Below are 12906 nucleotides of genomic sequence, written 5' to 3' on the forward strand. Positions count from 1 at the left end.
TCAGCCTGGTCTACAGAGTGAGTTCTAGAACAGCCAGGGCTACACAGAGAAACCCTGACTTGAAAAAAAAAATTCTTTCAGAAGAAAGTTAGAAAAGTGATCCTAGAGGCTGGAGAGGTGGCTCAACAGTTAAGAACACTTGATGTAGCCGGGCGATGGTGGCGCACGCCTTTAATCCCAGCACTCGGGAGGCAGAGGCAGCTGCGGATCTCTGTGAGTTCGAGACCAGCCTGGTCTACAGAGCTAGTTCCAGGACAGGGTCGCTCCAAAGCCACAGAGAAACCCTGTCTTGAAAAAAACCAAAAAAAAAAAAAAAAAAAAAAACACTTGATGTTCTTGCAAAAGTCCTGAGTTTGGTTCCCAGCACTGACATGGCAGCTCACAGACATCTGTAATTCCACTTCCAGAGGATCCAAAGCCCTCTTCTGAACTCCAAGGACACCAGGCACAAAAATGACACTCATTCACACAAGCAGGAAAAATATTCACACACATCAAATAAATCTAAAAACAAACAAAGGCACTGTGAAGGTGATCCTATAAACATATTTTTAGAAGGAAAAAGGGCCTGGAGTGTGTCATTCACCTATCATGAATGTGCAAAGTACCAGTTTTCATTTTAACACTGAAAAAAGAATAGGGGCTAGAGAGATGGCTCTGTGGTTAAGAGCACTTGTTCTGGCAGAAGATCCAGGTTCAATTTCCAGAACCCACATGGTGGCTCACAACCATCTGTTAACTCCAGTTCCAGGGGATCTGGCACTGACTTCTGGTCTCTGAGGGTACTGCACATAGTACACATACATGCATACAAAACACCCATATACATAAGTAAAATATATCTTTTAAAATAATAAAAAGAAAGACAAAAAGACCGCTAACAGTGCACTGCACGGTCCGGGTGGGAGGTGCAAGCCCCAACTGCCAGGAAACTGGCACTTTGTACAAGCGGCAGTAACTGAGAATTTTCATGTGTACATTACCAGACAAGCTGCATGCATAAAAACAAACAACCACAAAAAGGCTTAAAATATTGATCAGTGGACTGCTTTATTAAAGGGGTTTAAAGCCAGAAACTATATGTTCCATATGTGCTCAATTGTGTACCCCACCTCCCAAAAAACGTGCTGGAGCATAATCTCCTGTAACTCGGAATGTGGCTTTGCTTAGAAACAACCAGTGAAGAGATAACCAAGTTATCAGAAAGCCTGACCAGCAATCCTCACCTATTGTGAAGGGTGGGGAGGCTAGGACAAAGCTGCAGGAGAGAAGACAGTGTGAAGAGGTGAAAATGGACAGTTGAAGTGAAGCATCTATTATTGCAGGACAATAAAGTCGGCCGATAAACAAAGAGAAGCTGAAAAGAGATAAAAAAGGCTTGGCCTTCAAGGTTCAGAAACATTACAACCACCTGTAAAGCCAGCCTCTCATTAGAGGGCCCTGGCTGGCCTGGAACTCATTGCATAGACCAAACTGGCCTTGAACTCGCGAACCACCTGCCTCTAAAGACCTGCTCCACCATACCTGGCAACAAAGACATCTTAATAATATAATCTGAAGCCAGCAAGACGGCTTAGCAAGAGTAAAAGTACTTGATACTAATAGGGCCCTGAGTTTGAGCTCCAGGTCACACACGATAGGAGAAAACTAACCCCTACAGGTTGTCCTCTGAACATCTGTATTGAGTGTCATGACATGCATACACACACAATAAAAAATACATGGAATAATCAATTTTTAAAAATACAATCTGGCCGGGCAGTAGTGGCTCACACCTTTAATCCCAGCACAAAGGAGGCAGAAGCAGTAGGATCTCTTTGAGTTTGAGGCCAGCCTGGTCTACAGAGTGAGTTATAGGACAGTCAGGGCTGTCACATAGAGAAACCCTGCCTCAAGAAAAAAAACAAAACAAAACCTTAAACCGTTAGCTGTCAGCTCGCACTCACCTGTCCCGTGCCAACGTCAAAAGACTCATACTCAACTTGCACAGAAGACACGCGTGCCCCAACTGACAGCTTCCTCTTTGACTCATTGTTTTCTGAAGAAGGAAGAGCCATCTCCTTAGTTTTCAGGACACTGTCGTCTTGTCCTTTCGTCACAGCAGCCATGGCTGCCTTCTTTTCTGACGCTGCTTTCCTCTGCTCCTGTGGAACACAACAGTTAAGACAGTCTTGAGGAACAGCCAGCTCGTAGCTGTCACTGTAAGAAACGCTGCCATGCAATTAAGGAGTTCTTAGTAATTCAGGCAGAGTAACAACACTGGGGCTACTGAGAAAAACTACTTCTTAAAAAATATTTATTTTTTGAGCTGGGCATAGTGGTGCACACCTCTAATCCTAGCACTAGGGAGACAGAGGCAGGCAGATCTCTGAATTTGAGCCAGCCTGGTCTACAGAGTGAGTTCCAGGACAGCCAAAGATACACAGAGAAACCCTGTCTCAAAAAGGAAAAAAAATGATTAGCTTTGATATGTGCGTCTGTGTATGTGTCGCTGTGAAGGGCACTGCATCCCTTGGAGCTGGAGCAATAGCAAGTTGCAGCCGCCATGTGGATGCTGGGAACCTAAACTGGTTCCATCTACAAGAGCAGCCAAGCTCTCTTAGCTGCAAGGCAATCTCTCCAGACTCCCAAGAAAATGTACTTCTTAAAGACACCTACTATCATCAGGAAAGACATGCCATGATTGTTATAATAAACTGTATAATCCTTAGAAAATAAAAATTACAAAAGACAAAATATAGCAAAATAGCGAAAATTCAATCTAATATTGGCTAACTTACATGAATCTCAAAATTATTAAATATGGGAAGGCAGATATAAAACAGTACATTCTACCTACTCTACTTATGACTGTCTAGACAGAAACATTTCTGTTAAAAAAAATCATGCCTGATGATGCTGGTGCAGACCTTTAATCCCATCACTCAGGAGGCAGAGACAGGCGAATCTCTTTGAGTTCGAGGCCAGCCTGCTCTACAGAGCGTGTTCCAGGACAGCCAGGGCTACAAAGAGAAACCCTGTCTCAAAAAACAAACAAACAAAAAAGAAATGGCAGTGGTGATGGCCGAGAGGCAGGAGTCAGTAAGCAGCGGGGTGGCGCTGAGACAGACACATCCCGCTTCTAGGTGCTGACTACACACGTGCTTAGTTGTCAAACTTCACTGTCCAGAATACCTCAAGAGTTATACATTTCCATAAGCAAACAGCAAAAGCAACAGGGAAAATATATAAGTGATGCTATTGCTAATGAGGTAAAGCCCATGCCCAAAGGCAGGTAAGCACACCCTGACTGCTCACATTGTCAAGAGAAGGCACACACTTGCCAAGTGGACCTCTTTATCCACAGGGTCAGAGCCCCTTGCTCCCTAGACTGGGAAGGATTAGTTTCTGTTTCACAGCAGCTTAACAAAACAGCTAACCAAACTGTTCTTTTCTATTGATAATTCCAAAATACTATGAACATAGGAAAGTAGTCTATCTGGTTAATATGAAGGACAATAAAAATCAAAGAAAATCCAGTCAGCCAGCTCAGGTAACAGATTCCACCACAGGTATTTTGGACAGCTTGGTTAGCTCACTCCTTGTCTGTATGAGGTAGCACAACCTGAAACCTAAATTCTAAAATTTTCAGTTCTTCCAGTTACAATTTGCTTTCTTGTCCAGTATTACCTTTCACTATATCCACAGAACTCAATATTCTAGATACTAAGAGAGCTACTTAAAGAAACTATATGAACAGATTCAATGCAATGCCCATCAAAATCCCAGCAAATTTTCCAAAGACCTCGAAAGAACGGTACTTAACTTCATATGGAAAAGCAAGAAACCTAGGATAGTCAAACAATCCTGTACAATAAAAGAACTTCTGGAGGCATCACAATCCCTTACTTCAAACTCTACTACAGAGCTACAGTACTGAAAACAGCCTAGTATTGGCATAAGAACAGACAGAAGGACCAATGGAACCGAATAGAAGACCCGGATATCAATCCACACCATCTTCAAACACCTGATTTTTGATAAGGAAGCAAAAAAATACCAAATGGAAAAAAGAAAGCGTATTTAACAAGTGGTGCTGGCATAACTGGATATCAACATGTAGAAGAATGAAAAAAGACCCTATCTATCACCATGCACAAAACTCAAGTCCAAATGGATCAAAGACCTCAACATAAAGCCAGCCACACTGAACCTTATAGAAGAGAAAGTGGGAAATACACTTGAACACATTGGCACAGGGAACCACTTCCTAAATACAACCCCAGCAGTACAGACACTGAGAGAAACAATAAATGGGACCTCCTGAGACTGAAAAGCTTCTATAAAGCAAAGGACACGGTCAACAAGACAAAACGACAGCCTACAGAATGGGAAAAGATCTTCACTAACCCCACATCAGAGATCTGATCTCCAAAATATACAAAGAACTCAAGAAATTGGACATCAAAAGAACACATAATCCAATAAAAAATAAAAATGGAGTATAGACCTAAACAGAGAACTCTCAAAAGAGGAATCTAAAATGGCTGATTGAGGAAATGCTCAACATCCTTAGTCATCAGAGAAATGCAAATCAAAACAACTCTGAGATTCCATCTTACACCTGTAAGAATGACCAAGATCAAAAACACTGATGACAACTTATGCTGGAGAGGTTGTGGAGAAAAGGGAACACTTCTGCGTTGCTGGAGGAAATGCAAGCTGGTACAACCCCTTCGGATGTCAGTGTGGCAATTTCTCAGAAAATGAGGAAACAACCTTCCTCAAGACCCAGTAATACCACTTGTGGGTATATACCCAAAGGATGCTCAATCGTGCCACTAGGACATGTGCTCAACTATGTTCACAGCAGCTTTGTTTGTCATAGCCAGAACCTGGAAACAACCTAAATGCCCCTTATTCGAAGAATGGATAAGACCAATGTGGTACATTTACACAATGGAGTACTACACAGCAGAAAAAAAAATAACATCTTGAATTTTGCAAGAAAATGGATGGAGCTAAAAAACATTATTTTGAGTGAGGTAACCCAGACACAGAAAGACAATTATCACATGTACTCACTCAAAGATGTTTTTAAACATAAAGCAAAGAAAACCAGCTTACAAACCACAGTCCCAGAGAACTTAAGGCAACAATGCGGACACTAAGAGAGACTCACATGGGAAGTAGGAAGTAGAAAAAGACAAGATCTCCTGAGTAAATTGGGAACATGGGGACCTTGGGGGAGGGTTAAAGCGGGGAGAAGAGAGGCAGGGAGGGGAGCAGAGAAAAATGTAGAGCTCAATAAATATCAATTAAAAAAAAAAGAAACCATACGATGACTTATTGCCAAGAGCTATTTTGTTCCCCTAGAGTCCCGCAGCAATTTAATGTACAAATGAACCAACATATACAGAGGTAGCTAACAATATTCCCAATACTAAAAACCACTCTGTTTCAAATGAAAATGACAAAGATGGTTTACAGAGGGAAAAAAACCCGAGACTATGCATATTTGATATCCTTGCTAAAAAACAGCGGGCTAATTTTAGTCCCATTATTTCAGTAATAGTAAGTCACCAAGACATAGTACATATTATCTTCATCTGTCAACAATTTACCTGTGAACAATTCAAATCAATCAATGCAAAGTGGCTGACAAAGTTTCTTGGTTCATCTGAAAGCAACTATATTTAATTTAAAAAGTGAGATTATACTATAGATCTTTATTACTTTCCAAGCATGCTTAAAATGCCACAGCTTATATATCTAAGGCACTGTAATCTATAAACAGGACCCTCCTAGGAGTTTTCAAAGAACTTTTCGACTTTTTCATAAAGAAAAAAATTAAGGCCATGAAGCAGAGACCCTGAAGATATCACTCCTGGATCCTTGTCTGTCTTGCTCATGGGCCTGGCCTCACTGCTGTGCCCACATACAGAATCACCCCAGCACAGTCCTGGAACAACGTGTGCGGGAACACCATGCTCAGAGTGACAGCACCTCATCTCTTTAGGATAAGATCATGTGTGGAGAGGAACTTGTGGGGATCTGCCCACAGACTGCTGGGAGATGCCAAAGAGATGAAGAGAATGTTGTGAACCGGAAATAGAGAGTGGTTTATTTAACATGCAGGGAAAGGGACACCTGATGATCTCACAGCTTTTCCCAACAGCTAATCAAATAGATTGCTTTATCTAAAGTCCTTGGGAGTTGCTCTCTTTCCATCCCAAATTCACAGCACTATCATCTTTTTCAGCAACTAAAAAATTCCAACTACTTCTTTTACAGTTCCTGCCACAGCCTCTAGCTTTGGCCTCCTCTCTGCGTACTATAACCAACTGGACCCTGGCCTAAGAAGGTGCTCCAGCCATGTCCCTCAGACCCTAAACCACGGGACTTACTGCTATTAAGGTAAAATGTGATTCAGTCTACAGTGGGAAACAAGGTAATGGATATTTGTCTCAACTGTTGATTTGCAAGGCCTTTTCTGTTTTGTCTTTAGTACTCCTTCTTACCAGGCAGGCCAACACCCTCCTCTGATTTCCATGAGCACAGGGCACAGACAGAGTGCTCATGCATACATGCAGATAAATCAGTCACCCACATAAAATAAATCTTTGAAAGAATTTTTAAATAAACTAGCAAAAATGAAAAGCCCTTTTTCCAGGGAACCCTCTGTCCCTGGAACACCAAGTTGTTCAGTCACTGCCATGTGGATATAAACCCAGTGCCAACAGACTCTGGAGCCTGGGCTTCCATTTTGTGCTCCTGGTGGAAATAAACTAGTTTGCCAACCGAAGGGGCATTAAAAGCTTCTAAGACAAGAATGAGAGTGAAGCATAATGGCTCACACTTCCAACCCCAGTGCTGGGAGACTGAAGGAGAAGGATCATGCTGTATGTGAGTTCTAGGCTAGGCTGGGCTACAGTGTGAGACCTTGCCTTAAAAGATAAAACAAACAAACGAAAAGGGCAGGTTACAAAACATGTTCGTTTTCTTGAGGACAGAAATGAACCTTACCAGTTTGGCTGCTTTAAGTTTTACGAAATTGGCTATCTTCTTCCTGGGCCCAAGAGGAATCCCCATCTCCTTCAGGTCATCAACTGTACACATAAGCTTTAAAGAGAAGCAAAGCATATGAATTAATCAGTCTAGAGACAGAGAAGCTGAAAATGGGGTACAAAGAATACTATAAGAATCAAGTAAACCAACCAAAAAGTCAGTCAACCTTCAAAATAGCTAGGGCTTTTTGCTTGAAATAGATTATTTTAAGCTTTAAAATGCTCAATCTCAGTTTACTGGTAGAGCACTTGTCTAACATGTGTGAAGTCTTGGCTTCAGTACCTAGTACTATTTTTTTTTTTTAAATGTTTTTTGTTGGCTTTTCAAGACAGGGTTCCTCTGTGTAGCCCTGGCTATCCTAAAACTTACTCTGTAGACCAGGCTGGCCTTGAACTCACAGAGATCCACCTATTTCTGCCTCCCAAGTGTTGGGATTAAAGGCATGCACCAACACCACCTGGCTTAAAAAAATTTTTTAATTAGCCTCTCTATTAAAAATTCTTTTATTTTTGATAGAAAATATAGTATGTCATGCAAAACTCTGAAGTTATACTGCTAACATAATGAAGCTCTCCCCTCAGACCTCTCCTGTCCATCCTGGTCCCAAGCATCCAGTTCCTTCAGTGGTAACTGTAGCACTCTGCCTCTTTAGAAATCTCACTTGCACACAACAGCTACATGCTCTTCAATGTGTGTCAACCTCGAGCTTTCATCCAAGCACCTGACAGGTCAAGATGGATGACAGCATCTGTCACTCAAGCGCAGCAAGTCCTGCTGCAGGGCTGCACAAATGATGCCACTACACCCTGTCCGTGTGCACTGTGGCTGCTAAGGTCCACGCTACTGAAAACTTCAGTGAGCATCCTGCAGGTATTCCCAGAGGTTTCTTTACAGAAAACATTTCTACCAGTAAAACCGGCAGGGCAAAGGGCACACAACTTATTTTTGAAGACACGAGAAATCTCTGCAGAGACTGTGCCCATTTACACTCTCAGTAACCAGAGCAACAGTGCCAGCTCCCCCTCCTCCTGCCAATAGACTGTTACCAAATGGGTTAAAACCAGTATCGCGTTACTCTTAGAGAGCATTCTGTACTTGTTCTCCCAAGGAACAAGGTCACCTGTTCTTTCCTGTAAATCATGCTCCTGTTTCCAATGCCTCATTTGCCTGCTGCTTCCTTATATACACAGAGTTCTGTATAAACTCTGACCATAAAAGCCGCCTGTGTCGGCGTCCAGGTGTTTTTCCAATCCATCTCTGCCCAGTAGGTATTGTCATGCTGTTTACTACTTTAAAATTCTTTTCCAGATATGATTTCTATGTTTTGTCTCATGCACACCTTTAAGCCCAGCACCCAGGAGGCAGAAGCAGGCAGATCTCTGAGTTCAAGGCCAGCCTGGTCTACAAAGCAATTTCCAGGACAGCCAGAGTTGTTATACAGAGAAACCCTGCCTCAAAAAAACAAACAAAAAAATAAAAAATAAAAAAACTTCACACATTTTTTTCCCTCATATTTTAAAAAGGTTGTATTTAGAGCCAGGCCATAGTGGCACATGCTTTTAATTTCAGCACTCAGGAGACAGAGGCAGTCGGATCCCTGTGAGTTCGAGGCCAGCCTGGTTGACAAAATGAGTTACACAGAGCTACAAAGAGAAACCCTGACTTGAAAAACAAAAACAAAACAAACAAAAACCTGCTGTGTTTATTTTATGTGTACACATGTGTTCCTTCGGTGTATATGTGTGCAGTATGTGTGTGCTGGTGCCCACAGCGGCCAGAAGAAGACACTGGATCCTGAAAAGGAGTTACAGACTGTTGTGAGCTACATTGTGGGTGCTGGAAACCAAACCTCAGTCCTCTGCAAGAGCAGCAAGTGTTCTTAACCTCTGAGCCATCTCTCTCTCCAGCCCCTTTTTTCTGTTTTTTAAACATTAACTTTCTGGCTTATGTGGAATAAATTCTGATGTAAGAGTTCTTAACAAAATGAACCAAGTTATTAGCAGTACCAAAGATTCCATATCCATCTTTTCCTTCTCAAAAGTGCTAATGTAATCAAAGAGGCTGAGTGCTTCCAGGGTTCCATGCAAAGTCAGGGGTTCTTCATTTTCAACATCAAGTCCACAGGATTCATCTGACATCAGCTTTGGCTCTTCGGGTACCTTAAAACAAGAGGAAAATATTACAAAGCTCAGAAAAAACTCGCATGTCTCGTGATCTACAGAAATCTAAAAGGGCTTTGCTCTACAAATCAACTAAATTTCAGCACTTTGCCATCTTCACCTGGATTTTAAGGAATATTTGTTCAGTAAATCACTTATGCGTCCACTTTCTGTAATAATTTACTTTAAAACCGGGTGGTGGTGGCACACACCTTTGATCCCAGCACTGGGGAGGCAGAGGCAGGCAGGTCTCTAAGTTCGAGACCAGCCTGGTCTACAAAAGAGAGCTCCACACCTTCTCCAGTTGTTTCCCCACCTTATTAGACCATGTCTGTGGCCCATTTTCCAAGTTTGGTAGAGAAATGTTAAGTGCTAGGAGACTGATGCTCTTGCAAGCAGGCACTGTACCAGCCTTTAAAGCAGTGAACTCACATGCATGGCATTAGTCTCCATAAACTTTGGTTTTGTTGAGAGAGAGGGAGAGGGAGAGAGAGAGAGAGAGAGAGAGAGAGAGAGAGAGAGAGAGAGAGCTCCAAGACAGCTCCAAGACAGTTAAGGATGTTACACAGAGAAGCCCTGTCTTGAAAAAATCAAACAAATAAATAATGATAATAGTTTAGCTTTTATAATTCTAAGCCTTCACATTTACTTTATAATCCATAAGGAAAAAGAACAAGAAGCTCCTATTTTTAGAGATGGCGTCTCACTGTGTTGCTCAAGCTGGCTTTGAACTCATCATCCTCCCATCTCAGCCTCCAAAACAGTGAGGTGTAGGGGCATTTCGATTGTATTTTAATTAATAAAGCTTGCCTGAGGGGCTGGAGAGATGGCTCAGTGGTTAAGAGCATTGCCTGCTCTTCCAAAGGTCATGAGTTCAATTCCCAGCAACCACATGGTGGCTCACAACCATCTGTAATGAGGTTTGGTGCCCTCTTCTGGCCTGCAGACACACACACAGACAGAATATTATATACATAATAAATAAATAATTTTTTTTTTAAAAAAAAAAGCTCACCTGAAGATCTGAGAGTAAAACAGCCCACTGGTTAGCCTTACAGACCAGGTAATGGTAACACACACCTTTAATCCCAGTAGACACACTAGTCTGCCATAGAAACCGGGCAGTGTATGCCTTCAATCAAGGTGTACATGCCTTTAATCCCAGCCCTAGAGAGGATTATAAAATGGAAGGAAACAGCTCTCAAACACAGTCTCATTCTGAGATTCTTGGAGGCAGGATCGCCATTTTGGACTGGTAAGAGCCAGTGGCTGGCTACTTTGCTTTTCGGATCTTCAGGTTGAACCCCAATTTCTCTCTCTGAGTTTTTATTAACCGTGCTTTAGTCAGGATTACAGGTGTGTGACCCAACTTTCTACTGTACTTCTGAGCCTCAATGTACTTTGACAATTAAAAACAATTAGAGGAAACAGTACAGGTTTTGGAGAACAGCTCAGGTCTAGCTCTAAATCTCAATGTCAACAGGGTAACGATAAACTCACCTGCTTTTCCTGAAAATCTGGCTGTTTCATAACTCCATTAGAAACAGTCATGGACCCCGGAGACTTAGAGACACTCATATCTTTTTGATTAGACAAGATGTCAAACAATATCAGAGAACCTAAGGAAAAGATATATTATGCTTAATAACAAAGTTAACTACCCCACGTATTTTTCAACACTAAATAAATCCTCCTGCTTTTATTTTGCAGTCTCTAGCAGAAGTCACACAAAGATGAGCAGCTGATTAAAATCTAATAATCAGAACCAGCATGATAGCTCAGCCAGTCAAAGTATTTGTCATGCAAGCTTAGCAATCTGAATTTGATCTCCAGAGCCCATCTGTATCGGTTCTTAGATTTCTATCAACTTGCCAGGAGCTAGAGTCATCAGAAAACAGGAAACCTCAACCGAGAAAACACCCTATCTGACTGGCATTGATTCAAGCAGAAAGACCCATCCTGCTCTGGGTGGTGCATCTCTGGGCAGGTGATCCTGGGGCGTACTGTGCAGGCCAGGAGGAGCAAGCCAGTAAGCAGCATTACTCCACGGTCTCTGCTTCAGTTCCTGCTTCCAGGTTCTTGTAGGCTCAGGAAGCCCTGCCTGACTTCCTGTCATGATCAACTACAACTGTAAGCTAAAATAAAATCTCCCCTCCCTGAAAAGTTGCTTTCGATCATGGTGTTCATCAAAGCAACAGAAAACAAACTAAGGCACAATGTAAAGGTGGAAGAGAAATGACCCTACAAAGTTGTTCTCTGACCTCCACACGGTGCTGTAGTACACATAAGTACATAGACCCATGCATGTATGACTCATATATGCCCTAAGTTTGGCAGCCAGAAAGACACAGAGCAACTTCTCAACAAATCAACAATCAAATCTGAAATTACATGGGACAGCTTTACCTACACATTTTTTCCTAAAGTTCTAGTAATATTCCTGCTCCATCTAAGAACAAAACAGCATAGTCTAACAGCCAGAGTGATGGCTCTGTGGTTGAGTGCATCCTGTTCTTCCAGAGGATCTAAACTTGGTTCCGAGCACCCACATCCAGCAGGTTATACAAGCATCTTTACCTCCAGCTCCAGGGATGAGATACCCTCTTCGGACCACCAAGGTCACCCACATAAACATGGCATACACTCAACAGACTCACACACGCAGAGATAAATAAAATAGAACCTGGAAACAACAACAAAAATGCACAGCCTTTCTCCACTACTGGACATGAAGAACAAAGGCAATCTAAACACAGAACATCCAGTTTTATTCACAAACTCAAGCTCCCTGTTTTTGCAGGCAGACGAACACAAAGCAATGACTAGCAAACCAACAGGCACATCTGAAATTATGTGACAGCTTTACCTAAACTGTGACCAGCAACAGACACCTTTCCTTTGAAGTTTGGGTTCCGACTCAAAAACAGAGAGTGTAACCGGTTTATCTCCACTCCCACTTTCTGCACAATTGACTGACAGTAGGTAGGGCTGTTGTAAAACAAAACATCTAGCAGGGTGTCATTAGTGAAGTGCCGGAACCGACCAATACTTGGCAAAGTGATTTTCTTGATATTCCTGTCGTAAAAGAAAAAACAAAGTTACTGTCAGTATTTACCTTCGACCTCTGGATTTTTAACAGTTTAGCTTTTTATTTCTAAAAGAGAAAAACCAGTATAATAAAGGAGAGATTACACATTAACTAGTACAATGAACTTATAACTGTCAGAGGTCAACTTTGACATAGAAAAGCCCTACTGCCCACTTTCTTTTGACTAACTGAAATTTGGATGCCTGACAAAAATTGTGGCTGCCAGAGACAAGAGGCTGTCACTGTGAGAATATGGAAGGAGTTACCTGAAACAAAAACTCTCAGCATTCACTGAGAAAGCAAGCACCTCACAGCACAGTCCAGTGTGGCCAGAACACTGTCCACAGTTTAGCTTTGTTAAAGCATGAGCTCCAACACATCACAGCGGCCACTAACTGGAACCATTTTACTAGCCACATGGGGCAGCATAAACATTACCTGTACCTGCGGCTCTGCAATGGGAGCACTGGAAACTGAGTGGGGAGCTTCTGTCACAGAGCCGGGTAAGTGCTGCTCACCATAGGGCACCATAGATGTTAAATGGTTCCCCACCAAGAGACTAACAATCTAAATCCCAAATGGGTGGCTTTTTTGCCCTATGGGGGACATCAC

At 42.2% G+C, this 12906-nt stretch overlaps 1 protein-coding gene across 5 annotated transcripts in view; it reads right to left on the reverse strand.

The window, feature by feature from the left end:
* Positions 1-12906, reverse strand: part of Sec23ip (SEC23 interacting protein) — a 47108-nt gene that overhangs the window by 11121 nt on the left and 23081 nt on the right. For all 5 annotated transcript variants that reach the window (XM_057778205.1, XM_057778204.1, XM_057778203.1 and 2 more), the window contains exons 9-13: positions 12073-12281; positions 10707-10825; positions 9054-9206; positions 7006-7101; positions 1947-2144 (exon numbers count right to left, since the gene is read on the reverse strand). In XM_057778205.1, the coding sequence (XP_057634188.1) occupies positions 1947-2144; positions 7006-7101; positions 9054-9206; positions 10707-10825; positions 12073-12281 (775 nt within the window). The remainder of the gene's footprint in view (positions 1-1946; positions 2145-7005; positions 7102-9053; positions 9207-10706; positions 10826-12072; positions 12282-12906) is intronic.

The sequence above is a fragment of the Chionomys nivalis genome, chromosome 8, assembly GCF_950005125.1.
Source record: "Chionomys nivalis chromosome 8, mChiNiv1.1, whole genome shotgun sequence".
NCBI lineage: Eukaryota > Metazoa > Chordata > Mammalia > Rodentia > Cricetidae > Chionomys > Chionomys nivalis.